Source organism: Nipponia nippon, unplaced genomic scaffold (assembly GCF_047370975.1).
Source record: "Nipponia nippon isolate SJK-2023a ecotype South Korea unplaced genomic scaffold, ASM4737097v1 scaffold_1, whole genome shotgun sequence".
In the NCBI taxonomy this organism is placed as follows: Eukaryota; Metazoa; Chordata; class Aves; order Pelecaniformes; family Threskiornithidae; genus Nipponia; species Nipponia nippon.
Genome location: NW_028262290.1, coordinates 26,078,596 through 26,106,247, shown reverse-complemented (window position 1 = coordinate 26,106,247; position 27,652 = coordinate 26,078,596). Strand labels below are relative to the sequence as shown.

The 27,652-nt window shown below is 37.3% G+C and overlaps 1 protein-coding gene across 8 annotated transcripts in view; it reads left to right on the top strand.

Moving 5' to 3' along the window:
- Nucleotides 1–26,469, top strand: part of DPY19L4 (dpy-19 like 4) — a 34,776-nt gene extending 8,307 nt beyond the window's left edge. For 3 of the 8 annotated variants that reach the window (XM_087749664.1, XM_087749704.1, XM_087749699.1), the window contains exons 6-19: nucleotides 46–191; nucleotides 1,945–2,068; nucleotides 2,633–2,767; nucleotides 4,034–4,165; nucleotides 4,255–4,353; nucleotides 5,580–5,653; nucleotides 7,485–7,643; nucleotides 9,745–9,864; nucleotides 10,982–11,102; nucleotides 12,580–12,636; nucleotides 14,970–15,052; nucleotides 16,855–16,987; nucleotides 17,305–17,463; nucleotides 20,755–26,469. In XM_087749664.1, the coding sequence (XP_087605790.1) occupies nucleotides 46–191; nucleotides 1,945–2,068; nucleotides 2,633–2,767; nucleotides 4,034–4,165; nucleotides 4,255–4,353; nucleotides 5,580–5,653; nucleotides 7,485–7,643; nucleotides 9,745–9,864; nucleotides 10,982–11,102; nucleotides 12,580–12,636; nucleotides 14,970–15,052; nucleotides 16,855–16,987; nucleotides 17,305–17,463; nucleotides 20,755–20,919 (1,707 nt within the window). In that variant the 3' untranslated portion in view covers nucleotides 20,920–26,469. The remainder of the gene's footprint in view (nucleotides 1–45; nucleotides 192–1,944; nucleotides 2,069–2,632; nucleotides 2,768–4,033; nucleotides 4,166–4,254; nucleotides 4,354–5,579; nucleotides 5,654–7,484; nucleotides 7,644–9,744; nucleotides 9,865–10,981; nucleotides 11,103–12,579; nucleotides 12,637–14,969; nucleotides 15,053–16,854; nucleotides 16,988–17,304; nucleotides 17,464–20,754) is intronic. The other 5 variants (XM_087749672.1, XM_087749680.1, XM_087749691.1 and 2 more) reach the window with 5 other exon arrangements.
- Nucleotides 26,470–27,652: the final 1,183 nt, after the last annotated feature.

Here is a 27,652-nt window from a genome sequence, read left to right as displayed (position 1 = left end):
AGCTCAGTTGCCACTATGTCTCTTCGTTTTTATTTGTAATTTCAGGAAGTTATTGAACCAGTGTATTTCTACATTGGTATAGTTTTTGGACTGCAGGGAATTTATGTGACTGCATTGTTTGTAACCAGTTGGGTTATGAGTGGGACTTGGCTGGCAGGAATGCTGACTGTAGCATGGTTCATTATTAACAGGTAAGAAAAACATCTTTATACAATCTAGTTTGTCGATAAGGCATTTTAAAATATTAGAGCGGATGGAAATGCTTTCTATTAAACTTTGTGTTCTCATTGTGGGAGCAAGTTCTTATGCCAAATATAAAACATCTCCCAGAGATGCACTGATTCTCATGATGCTTTTATTAATGGAAAGGCCTCCTGTTGTCCAAACCATCCACACTGCCAGTTGAACTGATTTTATATATGTGTGTGAATACAGGAGTATTCTCACACAATTCCATTTTGCAAAAACATTCCTCAGAAAGTTTTGGTTTTGTGCTGGTGAAGAATGAAAACAAATTTCTGAAGCTGCTGTAAAACAGAATTGCTTTCTGTGGCCAGCTCTAAATATTGTGATGGTAGTGGGTTTTTGTGCAAAATGGAATCTTCTTGGATGACCCTGATCTCAAGGTTTTTTTATTTGAAAACATTTCACTTGCAAGAAAATGTCTCTTCCCTTCATGAAACATGACAATAATAGGGACCCTCATTTGGGCAATGAGAACTTGTGTTCAGGTTCCTGGTTTGTCACCAAGTAGATCTGGGGCTTTCTGTGAACTTGAGAGCACTTCAAGGAAAAGAGCTGTGGAGGAGCAAAATGTTAGAGAGAGACCTTTAAAGTTGAACTGTTGGGACGCATCTTTTAGGAGTGTGAAGTCATCATGACCAAATCTGTGATTAGTAGCTAAAAATACTGTTCATCAAGCTGGTGTGAGCAGTGGAAAGTAGGAAAAATGGTGAATAAATCTGTATTTTTTTCAACAGGAAAGAAGATTAAACACTGTTAACAAATTGAAAGGTCCAGTAGTTAAAAAAGCTCCAAATATGCCTCTGTAAGAGGCTTCAGAGGTAAAAATGAAAGGTGATGCTTTCAAATACCTGAATGATAAAGGAGCTTGAGGATCCTTTTTAAAAGCATAGTAGACACAAAGACGACTATGTACCTCTGAAACTGATCCTTTTGATCACATTTGAAAGTGTGACTTGTGCTTCTAAGTCACTTTAGCACTTTTTAAAACTTTCTCCTACAGCTCTAATTGTGCAGATACTGTCAAGTCATTCCATGGGAAGACCCTGCTGCTGTTCTGGCCCATGCTCCCCATCCGTCTTTAATCTCTTGTTCTGCTGGGCAGAATTTTCCCTGTAGACAGAGCATCTGCTGGTGCTGCTGCTATGAGGGAGCACTGCTTTGGATTCTAAGTATGTTGTGCTCGACCGCCTAAATCACTTATTTAAAACATATTGTATGAGAACTGAAAGGAGTCTTTTCTCACAGCTATGAGCTGATTTTCATCGTAATGTGAAAAGCTGCTGTTACGGCAGCAGTCCCCTGCCTGTGGACATAAGACCATTTAGCACTGCTCATGGCCAGAGAAGGCTCCATTGTCACAGCGCAGGTTGGCTGAAGCAGTGTGTGATGCGTCCAGCTCACACAGTGTTGTGGTGGGTCAGAAAAGGCTGGAGGCAGAGGCCTTTTGGCTTCAGGCCTATAAATGCCACCTAATAAGGAGACCTGCTGAATAAATGAGTAAAGATTGGACCTTCCGTGCTGATATTAAATTTGTGACCTGTATCAGCAGCGAAATTGTGTCAGTATTACTTTACACCTAATACAGGAATAGTTTGCTTGCAAGGCCGCACTGATAACTAGAAGTGACGTTTAGGCTTTCCTTGATATTTTTGTTCCATAAACCTTTAAATAATTTTGTTTGTCTGTACTTTTTTCTAGGACAGATACAACAAGAATTGATTACTCCATACCATCAAGGGAAAATTGGGCTTTGCCATATTTTGCATGTCAAGTAGCAGCTCTCACAGGCTATTTAAAAAAAAACCTAAATTGTTCTGCTGAGGTAAAGCAAAATTAATTTCTTAAAAAAGAGTTGCTGGTAGAATTGTGCTCTAGAGTAGTTACCTCTGTCACTATTGCCCTACTAGGCAGAAAACAGTAGATGTTTTGTTCTTTTCAAAACAGCCACTTGGATTTCACTTAGGCATGTGCAGTTTTTGCTAAGCGACTCGTGCCCTGCCCTGTTATGCCCCCATGAGGGTTTGGAGAGAACAGTGTGGTAATGAGCTGTGTGCTGTCTTTTTAAAATAAACTGATGCAGAATTTTTCTCATTATGTAAACTATTTTGTTGCTCTTCCTGTTGCTCAGAGAAGATGGTGGTAACTTCCTTTCCCTGTCTCTCTGTCAAAGATGTTTCTTCTGATTGGCTTTAAATGTTTTTGAATATTTCAGTAATTGCTTTCTTCCATCTGAGAACATGTTAAATAAGTCTGAAGTCAGTATTTTAATTATTTCCTAAAATAATAATTAATTTCCATAGTTTCTGTTTTAATGACCTCTCAAGTTACTTAATGACAGAGATGCGTAAGTATAAAGTTAATGCTTTTTTTTCTTTTTCTCCCCTAGAAGTTTTGTTACCTTTTGGTGAGTGCTTCAACATATACCTTCATGATGATGTGGGAATACAGTCATTATCTCCTGTTCGTCCAGGCTGTTTCTCTTTTTCTGCTAGACAGCTTTGCCCTGGCACAGACAGAGAAGGTATTAGAACTCTTCAACCTACTGATCGTTGGGGACGTGAATACAGCCTCAGAGGTGCCTGCCATACGTACTGCTGAGGAGGTCCAAAGGGCACAGACTAAGTGATGACTGGAGTGTCTTGCAGCCTGGGTCCAGCTGACATGCATGTCATGTCCATCAGAAGAATAAAATGGCTTTAAACTCACTCTCTTTCGGATTACTGTGTTTGGGACAGCTTTCCTAACAAAAGGGTCAGAAGCTAAACAAAGACCTGAAACGTCCTTGGAGAGCTGAGAGTGATGAATGATACTCAGTCATGCATCCTTTTTGGCCTAGCTGCCTCTTCTTTTCCTTTCCCTATTCACGGCAGGGTGGGGCTGACGAAAATACTGCTCTGTTGGCTCTGTGCAGTTAAGGGGCTCATTTTCACCCTGAATGGCCTGCCCTGTACTGATTTAGTCAATAAATAGGCTAGACAGATGCTGAAGGCCAATTGTTTTTTTTAATACAAGAAAGTATTTTAGTTTATTCTTCAAAATGGTTCTTAGAAACATTGCAAAAATAAGGCATTTTTACTCTGCCTGTTGCAATGGTATATATGCTACTTTGTACATGTGTGCCTTCTAGTTTTATTAGATGTAACTTCCATTTCAAACTGCATGTAATACTTAGTTGTCACCTCTTCCTTCAATTGCTGTTTTTTCCTGTTCCTCAGCAGTGGGAAATGTTTGATCTATTTTAGTTCAAAGCAGGGTCCTTAAAATATAAGGGAGAAGATGGGTGTTTTGGTAAAAGTCTAAGGAATCAAGTATCAGGGTTTACCAGGTCTGCTCATTAATTAGTAAATAACAGAAAGTATCAGTAAGAGCCTGTGTATTCCTGAGATAGGTTAAATGAACAAGTTATTGGGAGGACGAGGAAAGCGCATGTTTACAGTAGTCAGCTCTTTCACACAAATTGTGTTTTTTCATACTGTTGCATTGTGGTTACTGCCCCATTCTGTTACAGAATGGGGAGAGCTTGTAAAATACTACTACTTTTTTGGCATTTTTACAGAATTCTTGTGAAGTAATTGTGTACTAGTTACTGGGGCTGACCAAGATCATTTTGCTGTGAAATACTTTCCAGAGCCAAACGGTACCCTGCTAGATTCATGAGTTGGAGGATAGAGATCCATTAATCCCCTGATTAACAGAGGAATGGAGTGAGCTATCTGCTACTCTAAAAAGCAAGACATATATCCACTGTAATTTTATTTTATTGTGTTTTGTTTTGTTTCTTCAACAGGTGCATGAAGTATACAAAATCTACTTGTTTTCTCTCTTCTTGGGGTACCTTTTGCAGTTTGAAAATTCAGCCTTACTAGTGTCACCGTTACTGAGTCTTGTAGCGGCTTTAATGCTCTCTAAATGCCTTCAGGTAACTAGACTCTCCTCTAACTCTGAGTGTAGTTTTTATTATTTAAACTGAACTCCAAATGATACACCATTCTTAAAATATTTTTGCAGATGAATATGAAAAAAGGTACATTTATGTCAAGATTGCTGAAAATAATGTACATTTATTTGGTGTTTACAATAACAGTGACAATAAACTTCTTACTAAAGGTAAGATTCCTCTATAAAAATTATTTTAATTGTCAAAATCTAAATGGGAAAGTTGCAGATATATCTTGGAAAAAGCTTTTGAAGTGTTGCTTATCTTATTGATCTGAGAGTTCATAGCTTAATTCATAGCAAATTGGAGTACTAAAAATTGAGTAATTTTGTATCTATATAAAGTCTTTAACGACTCAAGCAGCTGTTTTTTGTTGGCGTTTTGGTCTTTTGGGTTGAGGTTAAAGCATAGTATAGAAATACTCTTTAAATCACACTTTAGCTATTTCATAAATGTGTTCTTTGTTGTAACTTGGATGGCCTCTACAAACTGGTCTGAATATTAAAACAGTATTCTTGTGCATGGAGAAGGCCTGGTAGCCAGTAACAGGTATGAGTAGTCTCAGGGTAGATGGTAATTTTCAATTAAATTTCAACTAGAACATGGGAACGGAGACCTTCACTTAGTGTAGGAGTCAGCTAGGAGCTGAGATTACACAATGGGATTTTAGCCTGGTCTTGTATTTTGATTAGCAACTCCCTCTTGCTGGCTCTAGTCTTTTACATAATTTATTGTGCTTTTCCTCTATGTCTGAAACTCACCCTGGTTGTGTGAATTAACAATGTTGACTTAAAAATAAAGAAGCTACTGAACCCTAAAAAAGTTTCAGAGAATGCTCAGATCTGATTGTTTTCTTGTGCCATTCAGACTGGCTAGCCCTGCTGTACCTCCAGAAAAATAAAACCTAACCTTGAAAAATATGAGTTAAATTACGTAGACAGTACACAGAACTTTTGGCTGCTCAAACAATTTATGCGAAGATTACAAATGCTCATAACTTTTGCTAGGCTGCAGTCCTATTGTTTAGTGGAGCCAAACGCAATGTTCTTTGGCTTGCTTGGGGGTAAGTCTATGTCTGTTTTTCATGATCCTTTTTACACCATTTGGTAGTCTTTTGACAACTTACTGACAGCTTTTCACTTGCCCTCTTGTTGGGGTACATGAATGAAATGAAGGGAATTATATTCTCAAGGAAACCCTAAAGATAGATTTATTTAAGTGAAGATTTACAATACTATACCAGTACCTTAATTGGCACACTTAATCCAATTTGTTAGTTTTAACTCAATCTTGAATAGCTGATTGTTCCCTGCCATTTTGTAATCTGAATGAAGTGACTATGTGAAAGTTGCTTCAAGTACTTGATAAGATTTTTCTCTGCGAAATTGATTTTCAGGTGTTTGTTCCTCATAAAGAAAATGAGCATTTGCTGAAGTTCATTGAAGTAAAACTTGGCTTAAACACAACTAAGTAAGTTTTTAAACTCTTTACACCTTCTAAGATATCCAAACTTCTGAAACTGCTCTGAGAAGTATAAAATTTCAGTGGCTTGTGAGAATTTTATAGAGGAGTTAGGGAAATAGTTTCTATTTGTTGCCTGGTTTTAAGACTGAATTAAAAAAAGATGCATATACAGAATTTACTTAGGATTTTGAGGTTTTTGAGGCACCTCAATATTTTTCATGCCTTGGGGTGAAAGCATTTCATAGATTTTTTTTTTTCTTTTGATGTTGAAGAGCAAAAACTTTCTGTACCCTGTCTAGTGTTTCTAGTAAGACTTGAAAGCAAAGATAATAGAGTAAAGGTGGTGGTACTAACTTTTTATAGCCTGGAAAAGAAAGGGCTCTGAAAAGAGTCATGAACTATCGACACTATCTCAAAACAGGGTTGGGTTGTGGGGTTTTATTTTCAGTTTTGTAAGAATAACACCCCCCAATAACCCCCTGTATGTTTCGGAAGAAATTAGGACAAGGGACAACTTAAAAGTCAGAGGGAATTGTTGTGATTCTAAGAAAAACTGTTTGCATCTGTAAGAGTTGAATGTTGGTCTACAAGAAGAAGACATCATGGCTACAGATTTTCTGGAAAACTTCAAATGGAGTATTGGTAAGGACTGAGACACCTTCTGGACCCAAGCCAAGACTTGCAATTCTGTGCAGGAATTGGGACTCTCTCCTCAGAACTGCATCTCTCTTACAAAACTGCTTCACAGGAAGAAGTGGAAAATGACATCACACATAACTGAAATTGTTGGGGAATTTTTGGAAGACAAGATGTAATGACATTGACTAAGATGCATTGTTCAACACACATACGTGCACGTTCTTAAGTGTTTTGCAAGAAAAGAAAGGACTGCTGCTGGTCAGGATTTCAGTTTATTCAGCTACCAGGTATTATGGACTTTATTTTTTTTTTTCCTCAGGGACTTGCTACATGTTACTTTCCAGACTGTCAAACTCTGCAATGAAGCCAGTTATTGAGACAAACTGGGTGCAACTACACCTAGAAAATTGTGTAACTGGGGGTTGAAATTACGGTTTGCAGCACAAGAGCTTCAAGATCTGTCTTTTAAGGCCAGTTTGGATATGCCCAGCTGTTAATCTTTAAACTGATTCTGTCTAATTGAAAGCGGTTCAGTTCTCTAGTCTTCCCTTGCAGGAAAAGAAAAAGAAAAGAGGGAGGAAAGTGAAACAAAATAAGACAAGAATGCATTCACGGCATTACATGCTGCACCAATTCCACTTGAGAATACACATTAATAGTGCTTCCTGGCAGAGTAGATAATCTTTCTGCTCATTAATTGAGAAAGAAGAATGATTGAGTGGGTTCGGCTACAGAACTAGAATTTCAGCATTAAGGATTTTATTCTTGGCAGTGCCTCGGGCTTGTTTGTGATCTCAGATGACCACTTTCCCCTCTTCATCACCCCGTTTGGAATGAGGACAAGCATACCTTCTTGCATCAATATCTCTCAAATCTTAATCTACTGTGACAACAAAGTGCTTTGTGGTCCCCATAATGGAGTTGCATGGGAGGCTGGGTTTTTGTGATTTAATAAGAGAGTTGTAGTCTGGTCTCTTCAGATCACAGATTCTTTTTTGGAAGATAAGCTTTTGACAGTTACGCTAAAGAGTACTTGCAAAGCGGTTTCAAATGATAACAAAATAACTTCTCAAAGATGAATTTCAAATAGTTTACTGTGACATGAAATGGTTAAACTGTGATTGGTTATGTGCTGGGGTTTTTTTCTAATCTGTGGGGTATTGTTATTGTTTTTAATGGGATGTTTTTGCCTTACTAGGAATTTTACAATGAATTGGCTCCTTTGTCAAGAATCTCTTCAGGCACCCTCCCAAGACTTTTTTTTGCGACTAACACAGTCATCACTATTGCCTTTCTATATTTTAGTATTAATTATCTGCCTTTTTTCTGTAAGTCAGGTCATTTTTAGGAGAATTTGGTAAGTAACTTATTTATACTGAAAAATAAGCAGTTAAAAATAAGAGGTTCATGGGTGTCTAAGTGAATGGTCATCGTGTTTCTTGTTCCAAAGTTTGTTGCACCATCGAGCTTGCCAGGGTGTGATCACCAGAGGCTCCTAAAGGAAGTCCTTTAGTGATGAGCTTCTTGACCATCCCTCCAGTCAAGACAGGGAGTTGTCATTGGTTTGTTTCCCCATAGGTGCAATTCCTGCAGAGCTCTGGCAGGTCTGGGAAGCCTGCCATATGAGGATAGTCTGAGAGAGCTGGGTTTGTTCAGCCTTGAGAAAAGGAGGCTTAGAGGTGATCTCATCACCACGTACCAGTACTTAAAGGGGAGCTACAAAGAAGATGGAGACTCCCTTTTTAGAAGGAGTCACATGGTGAGGACAAGGGGTAATGGGTACAAGTTACTCCCAGGGAGATTCCGATTGGACATGAGAGGAAAATTTTTCACAATGAGAACAGTCAGCCGTTGGAATAATCTCCCCAGGGAAGTGGTTGACTCCCCTACACTGGACACTTTTAAGACTCAGCTGGATAGGGTGCTGGGCCATCCCATCTAGACTGTGCTCTTGCCTAGAAAGGTTGGACCAGATGATTCTTGAGGTCCCTTCCAACCTGGTATTCTGTGATTCTATGATTAATGTTTTGTGATGTGTTTATGTCTCTTCCCCTTGCGAGGGAGAAAGATGTTTTGTGTGTTTTCCCCTTCCAACAGCAAAGTTATCTGATTGTTGCTAGAGGATTTGTTTCTCTAGGGTTTTTTGTTTTGTTTTTTTTTTCTAAGTTTACATACTGCAAAGGATGAGATGGGTAGAGTTGAGAGGATTTCAGATTTCTAATGCTTCGCTGTTGTTTGTTTTTTTTTTTAACTGTTGTTTACTGTGATAAGGTCCATCAGCCTTTGCTGCTCAGAACAGAGCTGAAGTAAAACTGACTCAATTATTTTTAGTTTCACAGTGATTCACAGTTCCCTTGAGAGAAGGGATAGTGGAGCTGTCTGTTTACAGACTAAGAATAGCAGGACTGTAGATCCTAGCGTAACTTGTCTTGGAAACTCAATGGCTAGGAAATTATCTCTTCCTGGTAGAAGATGAATGGTGCAACTGCTCAGGTATTAGGGCAAATTTCTCACTTGTCTGCAGCAAAAATCAATCGATTTTTTCAAGGACTAAGACTTCTAATAGATAAAGATTATACTGCTATAAATGAAAATGTTTGTCAGGTTGGATGTGTGATAGTATATTCAAAACAATGAAACAAATTCTTCCAATTTTTTGCTAGTGTTGAAATAGCTATTTACTACTTTGTAATGAGCAGTGACTCCAGTATGTCCTACAGCTTTTTAAAGAAAAGCTTAAAGTAAACCTTCTCCCCCTCAATTTTTTTTTTTTTATTTTCAAGCAGTTAATAATCTCAAATATTTTTCCATTTGTCATGAGGAAGCTTATTATTAAATTGTAGCCTGAAATCACATCATGGTAGAATAAAATGTTATCTATTGTGTGCCTTGCTATCTTGTTTGTAGAAAAACATTTGTTGTAAGATTTTGGTTATGATTTTTATTTATAATATATTACTGAAATTTATAATAATGTGAGTAAAAACTGTTTTTGTTATCTTACTTTGTCATAAAATGGTATACACATTCCATACACAATTATTGTCCTACGGATTCCATAATTCTTCACCAAGCTAATGAAATGAAGAAACTTAGTTAGAATGCATGTACTGCATGCTTCGTCTAAATGTTTGCAGAGTGTGCATGCTCTTAAATTAGACTGTCTCTTGTTGCTGAATTACCTTAAAATAGGATTTACAGTCATAGGCAGTGATCCCATTGTATTAATTCACAGCCATTGCTCCAGAGAGGTTACAGTCTTAAAACAAGGGGCAGCGGATACTGATAGATCATTGATGAAGTACAAAAAACAAATAAGCAGTGCAACAATATTGAATGATATGACAAAGAATGATCTCAGCATACTGCTGACTTAACGGTCATAAAAGTGTTTTTATTGGCACCTGTGCCTGAGATAATGTCTGAATTAAGTGATGTCTCATTTTCTCCAACTGCAGTGGTGAACCACTGAAAGAGACAGTTAAACTTGAGGATGGTCGAATTGGAGAGAGGCCAGAAATAGTTTATCATGTAATTCACACAATTTTACTTGGTTGTCTAGCGATGTGTTTGGAAGGGTAAGTCTGATTTTGATGTATCTCTTTTGAAAGCAACAGAGAGTTCCTCACTGGACGTGATACGCTATTCACCCCTTTGAAATTCACCCCTTTTCAGAAATGTATTTGGCATGTAGTGGTACTAGTTAGTAGGGGAGGCAGCAGAGATAATTTTGACTATAAATCGGATACAGGTATATGATGAATTGTGCTCGGTCTCTTTAACGTGTTTTCCAAGTTTTAATGCAGCCAAAATCCAAGACATTAATTGAAGCAAATTTTAATCACTTTCTTTATGGTGTTTAAGTGTAGAACTGCACTGTAATTCTTTGAATATTGTATTCTAGCGAGATCTTGTGTAGTGTTTTGATGAACAGTGTATGTTCTGGAATATTGGGACATGGAAGATTTCTTATCCATCTTCTTGTGTCTAGGCTAGCATGAAGTATACCTTTGCTTGACATGCTAAAGCAGTAGCAAAGCTGTTTTCAAAGGTATTGTGTTAGTCTTTAAACCTACAGAAGCTAATGTTGGGAAGATGTTGTTGTTCTAATCTCGGCTTTCAGCTAAATCAGCTTGAAGGTGGTAGACTTGTGTTTGTATTATGCTCATTGTCCTAAAAATCTGAATATTCACAAATTATTAAAGTGAGCAGACTGTTGTGTTACCATGTAGTTGTCTTGACTTGTCTGTCCTTAAGAGGTGGAGACAATGCCAGCAAATTGTAAATTATTTATTAAATATTTTCCTTTCCTTTCTTCAGGAACTCCCTTATAGTACAGTGTCTGTACAGCTTTGCTGAATAGCTGCTTTTTATCCTTGCTTGGCTGGAAAACCGCAACAGCCAAGTGACTTTACTAGTCTCTTTGTTTTTCTTTCATCCTCCCCTGAACTCTGTGAAGGATTTTGTCATCTTTGACCTTGGATCTTGCTCCTACATCTTGCAGCAGATAATCAGGTGCCTGCTCTTCTGCTAAGAGATTTTCTTGGTTTACCCTTCAGTGCCATCAAATTTGATCTCAGATTGCTTGAACATCCAGACTGTGTTTGACATGAAAAAAATCCAAATGTTTTTATAAATAGCTTGAATACAGGGGCATGTGCAGAGTCCCAACTAAGTTATTGCAATGTTTTTCAGAATGAAGTATCTATGGACACCTTATGTTTGCATGCTTGCTGCATTTGGTGTGTGCTCTCCCGAACTTTGGATGACGCTTTTCAAGTGGCTTCGACTGAAAGCTGTGCACCCAATATTGCTCGTGAGTTGCTGTTGCTAATATCTTGGGAATTACAGCTAGCAAGCATATAACTTTTCAAACAACAATAACCTAAGACCTGTAGAAGAACCCATTAAAAGAACATGTAGTTCTGTGAGCAGTGGATCTCATATAGTCTGCTTTTTCTGTGTCTTTCATTCATAATATCACACTTTCACATGTTCTCTGGTACCTGGTGATAAAGTTGTGTTCACACTACAGCCTTTCCTCATAAGAAGGAGAGCTGTCTTCATCTCTCTATCTTTCACTCATCTGTTCACTTTCTTTTAACAAATCTTTGAGACCTCAAGCCCTCTGTCGTATTTAGTTGAGATTGGCCAAGAGGGTCAAGCGCTCTGTAGGAGGAGTGCAGGACAAAAAGTACAGGCAAGCATTGATATAAGCCTTGTTTCACTAGGCAATGAGGCTAAAAATGTGGTAGTTAGGTATATTTAGTTGCTGAGAGTAAAGCTGCTTCATAAGAAATGGTATGTGGAATTACTTTGTATAAGATTTGTTCATATGTGGCCATTATAGAGAAGTGTTGCGATTGAAGATGAGCTTGTGCTACAGTGCAAACAACTCCCCCACAACCCTAGCTTTATTCTTAATATGCCAAGAGTTGCTTTGTGCAATTATTGGCAGCTTTCTGCATTTGTTTTATTAATAAAATAACCATAGGATATTACTTACCTTAATTTTGAGAGTTTTATGGGAATAAATATTTTATACTTAAATCAGAGATTCACTATGTCACTTGTGAAAATGCCATGCACTGTTACATCAGAAACATTGACAGTGTTCTTCTGATCAAGGAGTAACAATATGTTCCTGTACATGGTAAACACATTCCTTTATATACCTCATGTTTTCTTCTATATCGACCTGCTTTATTACTCTTTGCACAGTAGATGTGTTAATAGCTTATTACCAAGAGAATGCCTTGTGTGCACTCCTTACCAAACGTTTCCTGTACCAGGCGAGCTATTTTCTCCTTTTCACAAAGCAAAAATTATATCGGCTAGAATGATGGTATACTGAAGAATGGGTTTCTGGGTTTTGCAATATTGTTAATCTGAACAAAAGTGTCAACAACATCAGAGGTTTGAAATGCTCGTTTCATACTTTTTTGCCTTTCTCAGATTATCTCATTTTCATATGTATGTGAGAGGTGTTTACTTTTCTTCTGTTCCTTACATCATGTGCACATTGCATCATTGGTATTTGAGCAGCAGTTAACCGTTCCTAATATTGGTGGTAAAGTTATCATGCGTCAAATAAGTTCTTCCATGCTAAATTAGGCAAATTCTTGTTAGCGGGGAGTTTTTTGCCTAGTAGAAAACCGTGAAGTTTCACCTACTGTCACTCCAAGGTTTCAGGCAGAAATGCAGCCTACTGTATGAGCAGAACCAACAGATAGTCTGAGGCTGAAGAACAGAGAACGGTCCATAATCCATTTCTTCTAACATGTATTTTCTAGGCTCTTATTCTGAGTATGGCAGTTCCTACAATAATTGGATTCAGCTTGTGGAAAGAGGTAAGAGAAGTACCTTTGTGGTTTTTGTTTTGTACGTAGGCACAATATGAGTCAAAATGATGAGGAAATATAATGAAATATACTTGGTGAAGTTAAATATATATGATGAAATAAAAGCTGTCATCCACTGAAAATATGTTTTGTTTTGTTTTAAACAAAACTGTTTACATTTTTCAGTATGCGGTATTTGACAATTTAACTTGTTAATGATTGCTTTTTGTAATTAAGAAGTCTTTAAATTTAAATCAAGACTTTATTATATTCAGCTGTTATGCTTTGGATATATAAACTGACTTAACAAAGAAAATATTGCCAAATAAAAACTTGAGATATTGAAAACTGTGTTGCCTCAATCTTGGTTTTAGTGAGAGGGAGTGAGGTTAGATGGAAGTAAAATTATGGGAGGCCATACGCAAATAGTCTATTTGAAAAGTTCCCATCAAATTATAATGGCGTTAAATCCTTCATGCAGAGCAGTGTATAGAGGTTACGTACATGCTACAGTACAGGGAAGAAAAGCTACAGATGTTTCCATGTTTAAAATAAATATTTAGTTCTTTATTGCAAGTCACAGATGGACTAGGAGGAAGAGTGTTTGGAAATTTTTTTTTAAACTTCCACAAGTGCAAAAAATATGGGAAATATCCCATAAAGTATAACCCTCTACTATACCGACATAGCTTCAGAATAGTTTTATAAGAATTCAAATAATTATTTTTTTAAGAAAGCATTCAAATACAAAAACCAGTCTTGACCAACGGTGTTTTAGCAGATTTTGTAACATCTATCTTATAATAGAAATTGCAGTTGCAGTGTAATCTGACTTTTCACACATTTCTGCCAGAGCAATAGATATTCTCCTGAAAAAAAAAGCTACAGTTGCTCAAGAGAGTTATGAAATCTATTAGAATAGAGGAAACTAGGTTAGTTGACCAAGAATTCTTTTTCGGATTATTTTTTAATAAAAGCAGTGTGGGGGTTTGGACTCTAGAGGGCTTCATCCATTGCAGATCCAGCTTTTGCTTTTAAGCAGTGATGAACAGTTTGCTCTCCAGGTTCATAACTCATCCCTGAGCTTGGAAACTTTGATTAATAGTAACGGGACAGTGCAAATGCCTCGAGGCTCTTCATCTGTTACTGTGGCTATAAATGGGGGAGTGTACAGCTCAGCATTTTTCCGCTTGGCTGCCTTCTGACTCAGTCTGGTATAGTCCCTCATCTTACTAGATTTTTCTAAGGGCTCTGATTCATGAGTGAAGCTGGTTCTCCTTGGGGTGGTAGTAGTGATTCCTCTGCCTGTCTGTCCACTGTTCTGGGGACAGTTCAGATATCTGTATAACAGCACTGCTACAGCTTTCAGCCCTGATACAAACATATGGCAGCTGTTCTTGTGCTGCCCTAACATGTCTGGTTGTAGACTGCTATCACTTGATAGCCGAATTGTCCAGGTAATGGGGGTGGAAACTACTCAGTTAAAAGCAGGCTTCCATTTCCAGCTGTCTGTCCGCTGTGGCTGTCCCAAAGTAAGTTGTCCCTTTAGTCTGGCATAACCTGTAAACTTTATCGTTTTCAGAGCTGGCAACTAGTGGCTTTCATTTACTATTTACAACAGCATGCTCCAGCCCGTCAGGGCTGGCCAACTTCTAGCCATGCCTTCCTCAGATAAATGCTCAAAATGGGTCCCAAAATGTTTTTCAAGAGCATAAACTGAGATATCCTACTTTGTACAATATAGTGTACTTTCCTTCACTGCAGTAATTGAAGTAAAAGTCAGAGGAAAGTCCAGGACACATTACCCACATAATACTCTTCTAGGAAATTTCTTCTGTCCTTTCCCACTTGCATAGCTCCTTCCCCGCTTGCATAGCACCTTTCCATCATGTCACAACAGTCCAACCCCCTCCTGTTCAAGCAAGTTTACCATGGGAGATTTGTCAGCTTCTTGCTTCAGTGCCCTTATTTATATGTATTTGCATATGAAAACCTGAACTATGGTTTTGGTGCATGTAAGGCCAGTTGAAGTTGATGAGTGTTGTTGCCACATAGTTTCTTGAGGTTTTTTTAATTTTTTTTTTTATTATAAGTATTCTAATAAAATAGGAATAGAGATGAGACCTTGTGTTTAACATACTTATTTTGGAGAAGGTCTCCTGCTGTCAGATAAGTATAAACAGTGTGTTTCACAAAATATTCACGCAAAAATACCAATCAGGAGGGAAAACTCAGATGAAACCCATTTCTGTTGTGTTATTTAAGGCCTTAATATAATGAGATGCTCTATAGGTTCTTTTTTTTTTTTTAACTGTAAGTAACCAAAAATATGTTTCCATCAGTTTTTCCCTAGGATAATGACAGAGCTTTCAGAACTACAAGAATTCTATGATCCTGATACAGTAGAACTCATGACATGGATAAAGTAAGTATGAAGTCCTACATTTCTATTTTACTTCTTTATGTCAGAGTGTTTTTGTCTCAGCATTTTGTGGAGTTACTGCTATTAATAATCTGTGTTTTCCCTTGCTAAGTCATTACATGATGTAGAGGGAGGAGAAATGTGTATTTTAAGTTTGGTATTACTCCCATGGAAAGAAACAGGAATTCATCATTGATTATAAGAGGAGAAGATCCTGAAACACACAAGCAAATCATGCTTGATATCATTACTAGACCCAATTTCCAAATAAAGGTGGACATCTTAGTGCTTTGCTCTTCGCACGCTAACTTTTCAGTAGATTAGGGGATTCATGTTGATTGTAATTCCACAGGGGACAGAAACACTGAAATTCTTGTGTGCATGAGCCAGTAAAATGAAATGTCTGAATGTAAGGATTTAGAGACCGGTCAAGAAACATGCAGTGCAACATGTATGATTCAGACTTCCCCTTTGACCAGAAGGCTGGAAAGGTTCTTCTCTGTCTGGCTAGGCAGGGCATAGCAAATACTGAGCTATGTTATATAGTTCATACTGAGCCATATGCATAGCTAATACCGAGTCAAGTCATTGTCACACATATATTTTTCTTCTCACCAAAAGTTTCAGAACTGGATTCTGGCCTCATTCAATCTAACTTTGAATTATATCATTAGGATCTGCACTTCTCTGAAAGTTAGATCCCATGTGTTCAGATAACTTATCTTTAACTGTCTTTTTTTTTTTTTTTTTAGAATATTATTTTTTGTGTTTATGTAGTCTTTAATGTCAACCTATTCATCTTCAGAAAAGACAAGGCTGGTAATTACGGTGTTCCAGCCAATTTCTTCTTTCTGTTAATAGTAGTGTATGTTGTTTGTCACTGCTGTAGCTCTTCAAGGCAGCAAGTGGAATAATGCCAAGTACCTAATGGCTTTTACATTAGTCTGCATATATTACACTTCAAGTACATAATTAATCATGGTGAATTGCATTGAGATTCACTCAGCTAAGAGCAATTTGACTACCCTTATTTGTAGCAGCTGTTCATATTTTTAATGAAAATAAGGATTTTTTTTTTCTTAAGGATATACTTAGATATCCATATTGGAATTTTAATTGAATGTCATTATTATAGTATATTTTCTTAGAATTTTCTCTCTGATAAAATGAATTTATTTTGAATTTTCTCTGCAGGAAAAGTTGCCCAAAGTCTGTAATAAAATGTGACAATGACTGTTTTCTTTCACTAATGCAGGAACACAAATAGTCAAAAGATGAAACCAAACCCAGAAACATAATTACTGTAGATGTTATTCTATATCATGACACTACTTATTCGTAGGCGATTAAATACATGGTCCTAGAGATCAAATGAAAATAATCACGAATCTTTCCCTTACAAGATAACATATGTTGTTTCTCCTTCTACCTGCCCTCCCTCCCAAGGTTGTTTTGTCACAAGTCAGCAACCATTCAGAAAAGCAATAGTTTGATCCATTCCAGGACCACTCTGAATGGTGCTCTATGGATTGCAAGGAGGAGAGGAGCATGGCCATCAGCCCTTGCCCCAGCGGGAGACCTTCCTCGCCAACTCCAAACTGCTGCAGGTCTGAGCTTTTCCTGGCAAGGGAACTACTGCCACTGCAGCATTAACACCAATTGTAATTAGACCTCCAACAATATCTTCATGCACTCCAATTCACACCATAGCACCTTAAAAGATTCACACAGTGTTTAAAATTAAAAACTTTGTTTTGAGAAATGCATCCTGTACTCAGACATGTATGTTGATGTTGCTTTTGCAGACGACAGGCTCCTGTGGCTGCTGTGTTTGCAGGCAGCCCACAGTTAATGGGTGTGATTAAGCTTTGTACCGGATGGATGGTGTCGAGCTTGCCTTTATATAATGATGATGATCTTCTAAAAAGAAATGAAAATGTGAGTATCTAATTCCATAAATGTGTGTGTACTATCAGTGATTTATAGACTGTTCCATCATGTAAGACTGAAGTGCCTGATTGAGATGTGTGGGCGTACTGTAAATGTTAATGCTCCAAAGAAGATGACCTTGTAACATTCCTCATGACACACACGTTTGCATTGCTCTTCTGTGACTCCCAGGCCACCTGGCAATGCAAATTATTTGTTTGGTGCCACTCCCACCGCATGTGAGCGGCATTCCAAATACCACCTCCCCAAGTATTTAATTTATCACTGATTTTTGCATTGCATGAATATGTTTTCTTAATTTATAGATTTATCAGATTTATTCAAAGAGGTCAGCAGAAGATATTTATAAGATACTCACATCTTACAAAGCCAATTTTCTGGTTATTGAAGATTCAATTTGCAATGAAGTGGGACCTGTAAGAGGATGTAGAGTTAAAGATCTATTGGATATTGCTAATGGTCATGTAAGTAACAGTAAGAAAAAATGAATGTTTGAATGCATAAATAATTCATTCAAAAAGAAATCTTCTTATAATGCTGATCTTGTTTTTCTGATTGTAATTGACATGTAGACAAAGACTTATAAATTTAAAAAGTGATCAATTAAGTTTTGGGTTGTCTGTTTCTTACACACCCGTACTCTTACCCCCTACTATTCTTTACCTGCCCTAATCCCTCGTAATACATTAGTATCTAGTTGTGCTGCTTTTCTGCCAATCATTAAATACCATTTAACTATCTATAAATGTTTAAGACTGTAACACCTGAAAAGCTTATTACAAAAGCAGTAAAGCCCTGCCTCAGAGGGCATTCTTTACTAGCTTTAAAGATGAAATTTTAAAACTGATAAAGTCAGTTCTTCTAAAACTCTGCCTGGGATGAGGACCAGCCTGCATTCAGTTCAGTACAGCCTGTTTGGTAGTGATGAGGTTACAAGTCTGTTCATTTCAGTCTTGCAGATAAGTTAGCACCCCGATAGATAGTTTAAGCCATAGTGGGTAGAAAGATTCGTTGAATAAACTGTAGAGTTACAAAGATATCCATGACTGTTACTTCAGTCATTGCCATGCTGTGTCTGTTCTGAACGCTTATAGTGCTGCTCTTGCTGCTGAAGCAGGGAATGGGATGGGGTTTATAAAGTGATCTCATTACCACTTGGTCATCTGCTTCCTGGGAACTTTCCAGCAAAAGTTTTGACTTTATAAAGGCAGGAGTGGCCCTAAACTCACTTAGGGTTTGGTTGCTTATTCTCAGGTCAACAGGAGAGAGGGAGTCACCGGTTACTTCTAAGCAATCACAGGTTAGCTTCATTTGGTTGGTTTCCTGACTAAGAAAAAGAACTTAAGCATCTGCTTGACAGTACAGCCTATTGTGTATTAACTATACCAAGTTAATCCTTGGTTTGAATGCTTTTTTTTTTTTTTTTTTTTTTTTTTTTTTAAACGGGGAGGATACATATGTTTCTTGTATATAGTTATATATTCCATTCTTGGGGAAAAATCCAAGCTGTTCATCTATGGTAGGTATTTTATAAGCTCTACTTTCAATGATACACGTTTCAAAAGAACTTGTAATGCAGTCATTTAATTTCTGTAGTTGCTTTCATTTGGAGGAGTAATTATAGGGTGTGATATGTTTTTAGGGGATTACTCTTTAATTTCCCCAGGAATCTCCAACTGGTGTCAGTTTCACTTGTAGGTTTCCTGGCCAGTTTATCCATGGAGGATAAACTGTCTCTGTTTTTCTATTAACTTCCTCACCATTGCTGAAATCTGTCCTTTTTCTTTCTTTGGCTTGCTGCTAAAATCATGTATGCCATGATTATTCCATGTTGTAACCATAACAGAGTGTGTGTGTATGAATAACCGCCATCATTAAATACCATTTAACTATCTATAAATGTTTAAGACTGTAACACCTGAAGAGGTTATTACAAAAGCAGTAAAGCCCTGCCTCAGAGGGCATCAGCACGTTATCTCTCAGTTTCTTCTCAGATCTGTTTTTTGCATGTTCCTGTTCCCTCTTCACACTTAGGATGTCAGCTGGAACAATTAACCACAATTTCAGGATTCTGTTCCCTCATACCCCTGTATTTCTCATCTCCATGCTTTCTGCATGCCTCTCTCTCACACATAATCCTGATCGCATCCTAACTTCAGCGGCACAGTTTTACTGTCAGGTTTTTAAGTTTTTGCTTGATTCATAGATCAGAATGAGTTTCTTCCTCCTTTAATTCCTAACACCCAATTGTTCAGGAGCTCATACTAAGGAACACTTCCCAGTACTTTTCAGAGCGGCTGTTGCTTGCGATTATAATTTCAATCAAAGGAGGGGAAAAAAACATCAAAAGACAGCATCCAATGCAAGGAGCCCGTCTTTGATAAATGCCACACAAAACACTGTCAGTACCCAAAACCGGTCATTTACTATTTTTGTGTAATTAGGATTGTTGAAGTGACAAAGGTTATCCTATTTATAGTGGAGAGATTAAGAAGGGGAAAAGAAGGTTCATGATTAGAGTTTCAGTTAAAATCTGTTCTGCTGAATGTCTGTAATCTAAATCTGTAACAAAACAACTGCTATATACATTTAAGTGTAGGCAACTGAGTGTGCAATGTTTTTAGAAAAAGATTGGTTGGATAGTAATGAACATCACTTATGCTTCCTGTCTGTGGCTGAGTCCGTACTGGTTTGGATGCTAAAAATGATAGTTGTAGAAAAAATATTGGAATGGCCAACAGAAATAAAGTATTTTTTTCAGAAAGTTGACATAATTTGTTCCTGATAGTTGATATAGTGTGTTGTCTCAGGAAGCTTTGAAACAAAACTCTCAGTTTGCTTGCTAACAAAAATTGTCTAAGGCGTACTGAAAGATTATCAAGACTTTCCAAACTAGTGGAAGCTAGTGCATATGTAGTTGGAGACTGCAGCATTTACTTATTCCGCAAGTAAGTGAGACAGTGGACAGGCTGTTATGCTGTTGACAGGTCTATGGATGTATTTTCCAAATTGCTGTGTTTAAGAAGACAAGTATTACTTTCTAGCTTGGACTATGTCCTATAGTCCTAGTGCGATATCTTGTTTGTGACACTGGCTGAGAGCATATGATTATTAACAGGGCAAGACAGCAGTCTGTTGCTGAAGGACTGTAGCTCAAGGGAGATATCTTTGTGTTTGGTAGCCACCGACAGATTTTTCTCCATTAATTTGTCTTACCGCCTTTTTTTAAACCCATGTAAACTTGTGCCATTAGAAGGAGTAGCAAAGGGATTTTTTCAAGGATACCAGATAGTAGATGCTAAAACGCACAAGCAATTTGCTTCCAAATCAATCGATTGGAATTTATAGGGTGATATATGTGTGTGTCTTCAGTCTTTATTAGGTATGTCAAACTTATTTGGCCTGGAAACGGTAATTGAGAATTTCCTTCCCTACATAGGTGGTATGCTGTGTGCAGTACTGGGTAAATGGGGCATGTGGATAATTTCCATTGCTGTTGTTCTTCATTGTATGAATGTGGTACAGTGATTTTAATGTCTGCTATCCTGACAAAGGTGTTAATTCACAAAGGTTATTTTAGATTGCTAAACAAATTATAGGGGAATATGTTTTCAGATTATTGGAATTGTACAGCATGGAAATTAAATGTCTATCGTAAATGAAATTTACAGAATACAGAAGTAAATTAAATGTACAGAATTATGTTCTGTAACCACTTATCTTCAGTATTTTAATTAGATCTTCTTTTCTGACAGGTGGTTTGTGAGGAAGGTGACAGTTATGCCTACTCAAAATATGGACGATTTTGTCATGAAATCAAAATGAACTATTCTCCATATGTGAATTATTTTACTCGGGTATACTGGAATAGATCCTACTTTGTATATAGAATCAACACTGTGATATCCTTCCAGTCGTGAAAAAGCATACGAGCTTCTTTCCAAGGATTGATTGTGAATGAAATTCAGTTGGAAAAGTTCCTTTTGATCAAGGAAGTTATTTTTGCAGATACATGTGCGCACATGCAGTGTATTGACAACTTTATTTTACCAAACTGGAATTCTCTGAACTACGGATCAACGGACACAGATACCATCCTTGAAGGAAACGGGAAAAATTGTTAATTTTACAGTCTCTACAAAGCGTGACAGTCTTCCACATTTTTGCATTTTTCTTCCCATTATAAACCATCTTAATCTTCATGTAAATGCGATTTCTAACTTTAGTATTGGAGAGCTGATGTGGGTAGACTTCAGTAAATGCAGAAAAATTAATTAAAGAGCTCATTTAAGTCGTATAGCTTGTATTTTCTAGCAAGAAAGCAATCAGTATCCCGAGTCTTTTCAAGTAAGTGTTTGGGGTTTTTGGTTTTCTGTTGTTTTAATTCTTCCTGTCTTCCACTGTAAACACTTGTATGTTTATCAAACACACATTCATACATCTTATGTGTAGCTATAGTGTTTGTATAAATCAAATAAGGAAGATTTTATTTGAACAACGCTTCCTTAGATTACGGCACTGACCTCTACGCTGTTGGAGACCTGTTGGTGGAAGTGCTTGGACTTAGACCTAGCAGTAGGAGTTGACAAGGTCAGACCTTCAGTTTGGAAAGAACTTGTCTTCAAGGTTTTTCCATGCTTAAATGTGTACGTGCGTATGCACATGTGTGTCTTAGCAGCTGTCAGAATGGGCCAGTATACGACAGTATGCCATACTTGTTTTTAGACAAGTGTAGCAGGACAACTAGGTTTGCTACTGAGACTTCTGCACTTCTCTGTCACCCCCTCCATGTGCGTGCTGGTGTATATGTGTGTGTATGGGGAGGGACGGGTGATATTCATTTCATTCAACTTCTTATGTGACAGTTATGTTAAGATAGTGCCATAACTGTAATTTAAAGCACTATAATCACCACCATTAAAAAATAATGGTACAGTTGTTCATAGCTATTTTTATATCAATTATGCAACTACACTGAGATCTTTGAAAATTTGGGAAAGTACTCTGCAATCTTGCTTCCCTCTAAAATTTGTCTTCCTTGTATCACCCCCTTTGCCTCTACAACTATTTTTCTTAACAAATTATCTCTTCATCCTGTTTGTTGCTGGCTGATATGCTTTCAAGAGAATGATGCTTTAATTCCAACTCTGGGCCTAATCCTGGTGTTGTGAATGGAAAAATCCAACAAAAGGTAACGGTAACTTTGCTTCTGTAGGTGTAGCTGGACAAAAAGCCAGGATGTAAATTTTGGAAGAGGTTATTCACCCGTTAGGAGTTACCTGCAGTTATGGATTCTTGTAACACCTGGCCCAGAGACCAGTCTATCAGGCATGTGGGAATGATTCTTTGGAGCCCAGATTCTTTAATGAAGGATCTGGCATAATAGGATGAACCTGCAACTGAAAAATCTGCAAACCATTCTGCAAATGAAAGCTGCAAAACGATCCTTACTGCACTTGTTGATAAAATGCAAATTCAGAGATTTTAACTCTGAAGCTATTGGGAACTGCAGCATGTTGGTGTATACGCGTGATTCCTGCCTGCTCTATGCAGACACGTGTGCTTACTCTACACTAACAGATAGTGCTGAGATTTTTTTAAAACCTATTATCACTATTGGAGTGATTTAAAAGAAAAAAGCTTTATTGTTGTAAAAGTCAACATTTCTGTAATCTATTTGTTACTTTCAGTTATATTTTTAGGCCTGTGAGTCTTGACAAGATGTTAAATTATCCATTTTATTTGAAACCAATGTTCAGATAAATCCATCAAATATACTGGATGTGATCATTGAGAGAAACATTTATCAGAATAACTGAGTTACAAGTTAAAAGTAAATATCCTTTCTGGGGATACAGTCGTTGTGTTGAGGACAGTGTGTATGTGTGTCTCTGGTCAAATGCAGCCTGCATTTATTTGCTTATGCACAAGCGCGTGTGTTTTCCTGCACTGGACTGTTGCAGACTTTTCAATTACTAGATAGCAACAGAAGCTAGTGTATTAACTTAAGCTATTGCAGGCCTGCAGCAACCTTCTCTGTATGTGCTAGTATGGCTGTAGATGTAATATTTGGAATTAAGTTTAGAGTTCCTTTATTAACAATTTCAGTTTGTTTGAGTTACTGTCAAGGAATTGCGTGTCTGTGTGTCAGTCGTTTACTCGCCTGAAGTTAATCGTTCATGAATACCATTTCATAACAGCAATAAGGCATTCCAGGTAGCAAACTTCAGGGTTACAACTGCACTTGGGTGGATGAAGTCGCATAGTTTACGGCTTTGTGCCTTAGACTGCCATGCCAAGATGCAATATTTAACTATCCTTGACTACCTGTTGTGTTTTACCGCAATGCTGTATGTATTAAATTAGTTACCACATAGGATGTAGTTTGAATACTTACATGTAGAGCACACATGTTAAGAAAAACACAAACAAGGTCATCCATACATCTAAAGAAAACTATCTTGTAGCACGTTGGCCTTTATACATGTTTAAATGAACCTGTTGAACTTCATTTGAACTGTGACATAGTTGTTATTATTAGTTTTGTCATAGTTTTTAAGATGTATTCTTGATACTTTGATTGATTCTGCTTTAGGAGAATCATTTAAGATTTTTATCTTGCTTTTTATATTAGAGAAAATTGTATTGCAGCACCATTGGCACAGCAGCCTTAAGTAGCAGAAGGAGCCTTTTACGTGGGAGAAACATTGCTCGTGTTCCAGTAAAAAGGCATCAATTTTAAAATGAGTGACGGGAAGAATCATATCTTACAAAGCAAATGATAAGCTTGAAGTTCTTATCCAGCTATGGATTAGCAAAAATACTATTGTCTATTCTAATCTCCACCTTCTGTGAAAAGGGAACAGTAAGTTTCATGATACCCCTCAAGGATAAGGACAATAGAGCATAATTACATCAGACTTGTAGACACAACCCTAGCTTGGTTTTCAACCAGGTCACAGGTTTAACTGCCTGAAAGGGCTAGGGGAACGTTTTGCGAATTTTGATCTGCTTTGCTATAGATGTTGCAATTCAGTTGAAACGTGCCTTGCGAGCTTTTATTAAACAAACAAAAAACTCAATTGGTGTTTCTTTTTGTGAAGATTTTTTTTTTTTTTAAATTCCCATCCCTCTGATTTCTAGAGCTTCCGTTGTGTCTTAATACCCCAGCCTCTGAGGGTGCTTGTGTAGTCAGTGGTGCAGCGAGGATGGGTGCCAGCCGTCTGATTAACAGCTCTTCACTGGGAAGAATGAGAATTTGCATAGCAATTGGTGTTGCTATTTTGCTGGCTTATTTCCTCCTTCACATTTCCAATTTCTGATCTGCTTGATCTTAGTAAATGCAAAAAAATTACCTGGAAAGAATAAATTGAGTCTAGTGTTTTCAGGCACTCACCTGTTACCATTAGACTTGTGGATTAAAGTTTAATTAAACCACAGCTAAACTGACAGGTACAGCTTTGTCTTAATCTTAAAAAAACGCTCTTTCACTTCCTGAATTACCACATACTTGAACTCAGTTGATAGATTTGGCAGGAGATATTTGAGACTAATTAAGTAAAGGCATTTCAGAACATAAGCTTCTGTTCATATTATTTAAAAAAATACTGGGTTTTATTTCTTCCAAAGTAAATGGAAATACAATTTAATACAATACAATCTTAAATAGAATTTCCGTTCGGGAGGGTAAGGAGGAAATACACAAATATAGAAGAAAGAGGGCCAAAAGGTTTAACGGGCATTGAAAATTCTTCAAACTATTTGCTCTGGTGGCATTGCTCTTTACTGAAAGGTAGAAGGCTAGGGACCAAATCTTGTTCTTACCACCTTATTTTTACTAAGTCACCTGCAAATGTCCAAATCTTGTGACCCTTCATCAGCTTTCCCATGCAATTCACATGAATAGGAGCTGCAAGATCAGGTCGTAGGGATTGTAATCTGTCATTGAAACACTTCTTAATGACTGCCGTTAACTACGTGTTTTGTATTCTTTAACCAAAAATCGAACAGGAGAAAGCGTAGGCTGTTTGTGTGAATGTGTGGGCACGCGTGTTGTATTTGCATTTAGAGATGTCTGTTTTACTATTGCGATTTGGAGACACAATGAGTAACTTCTGTTACCTCTAATGGTGGTTGAATCTCTAAATCTCCTAAATATTGATGGGCAGGTGGACTGTAGAGTACGATGGTATTAGAGATGAAAGAAAAGCTGAGTTTATTCCAACACAAGCAATATTTCATGTGAAATAATACCTCAACATAAATCTGTATAATCATGCCTTTAGTACTCTTTTTAAAACTTAACTTTAGGGGGTGGGGGAAAAAGCAAAAATTCTAAAACATGCAGCGTGTGTTATTTTAGTAATCATTTCTACATCATCAGTACAGCTAAAAGAAAATATCGCCATTGTGTTGCTGCACTCTCACTACGCCAAATGCAGGGCTAGCGATGCCTAAAGGTCTTCTGAATTGTTTGGTACCTCAACTAGATGTTTAATTGTGTAATTAATCTGGCAACGTTTTCAACTTCAGCGCAGTTAAATGTATGTTATTCTGCCTTTCAAGTGATGTTTAAGGTTACCTATTTATTTGATGGAAAAGAGGTGGGTGTTTAATGCCTTTCAAAGTTTCAAACTGTGTTACTGCAATAATGCAGAATTACTGGTGGTGCTTTACTTGTTAACAGTGACATTTAGCAGTCATATATGTGGCGTATGGACATATCTATGTGCAGGTATTTCATAACAGACCTAAGGAATCCAATTCCTTTTATCCTGTTTGTTGTCTTGGACAGTTTTTTTTTATCAAAATAATGTATACACAGTAAATATTTTTCTCTTGTGATAAACTTTTTCTGTGAAAAAAAAAAATAAAATTGTAATAAAAGCCAAGTGCAGAAAGTATGGATTGTTTGGGACACAAAGCAGTTTATGCTTTCTTTTGAGAAATCTAATACCCTTTCACAAAAACCATGTAGTTCATAGTGAATGAACCTCCTTCCTCCGTTGCGGTAATAAAATGACTTTTGTATTCTGTTGTATTATTTGCATATGCAATTTTCAGTCAAGTGAGGACTGCACAGCATAGCTCAAATACCTGTCTTGACGGGGCAGCGTAAATGCTCTTAGGGCTCTTGAGGATTAGCAGCCTGCTCAGACAGGATCCATAGGCCGTGCTGACGGTGCCGACCTGTTGAGACACAACAGTATAAGGAGGCGCAGCAAAATACGAGGTGCTTCATACGGAACTGTTGAACTCCGACTTGCTCCCTAAAGATCCTCCTACGGCAAGCACGTCACCTGGAAATAAATTGCTATGCAATATCAAATGCTTACTGATTTTTTTTAATCAACTAATGTATCATCTGTCTTGAATTTTTACAGATCGTGATTACATATATTGGAGCCTTCTATCATTTTAGAAGATATTATTAGTAGGAGAGAAGTCTTGGAATGCAGACTGCTTTGTAATAATTCACCATGTAATGACATGAAAACCTTGACATTATTTCAGTTAAATTCTAAAGATGATAAAAATACCTGATAAAGTGCTCTCCAAAAATCAGTCATGCAGCACCTAAAAAATAGGTATTTACATCTTTAATTCTTAATGGGTTTGAACAAGTCATCAGACTGCTTCCTTTTAGACCAGTCAGGAATCAAGCTTAATTTTAAAAAGATGAAATGCGGTGATGTTGGAGTATTTAAGCTTATCCGTGAATTCTTCAAGCACCCAGGCTTTGTGATTGCTTAGCTGAAATGGGAATGGAGATTCCTGGCACCATGAAATATTTGTTGGTGTTTGTGTACTCTTCCCTGTCTTTATCCAAAACGGAGACCATGGTTACCAGCTGTGAAATACAGAATATGCTATTATCTATAATAGAATTTATATTTAGATGTGTACATAAATAGGTGTATATAAATGTGTATATATTTTATGTGTGTATATATCTGTATAAAATATATATCTGATTATAATCAATGTTTGAGAGGTGTTAGGTAAAATTACCGTTGGTTTGGGGTTTTTTTCCCTACTAAATAGTGGCTCTGTAATCTGTTTCTAGGACCTAGTTCCCCAGATTTTCCAATTTTTGCTGTGACCCAGACTAGCATACTTCAATTCCTGTATGCTTTCAGATTGCTTAGGTAACAAACATGACAGACATTTTTTAATAGTAATGAGATGAGATGCATTATAGAATATACAAACGCAAAGCAATAGAGCGTCATACTGAACTATTCAGTAGGTTCTGACACACCAGCAGTATATACACGTTTGCCTTCAGCATTCTGAACAGCTTGACCGTGCCTTGGAACAACTTCTTGTTTCAAAGTTTTGACTGTAGTGTCTGCTGTCAAGCCTTGACTCCTGATGGTGCTCTACTGGCTGGTTACAGAAAGACCAAAACACTGTTAAGACTGACTTTTTTTTTTTTTTTTTTAACATTGTTGCAGTAAATACCAGCAGATTCTGTAAGATTCAGGTAAATATCAAATGATGCCGTAAGCCATTCTTCCCTCTGGAGAAAGTTGACAAAAGATGGGTAAGAATGCAGCCGCCTTAGAATCACAAAATCATGGAATCGTCAGGGTTGGAAAGGACCTCTGAGATCATCAAGTCCAAGCTGTTAACCTCACTGCCTGGTGGACC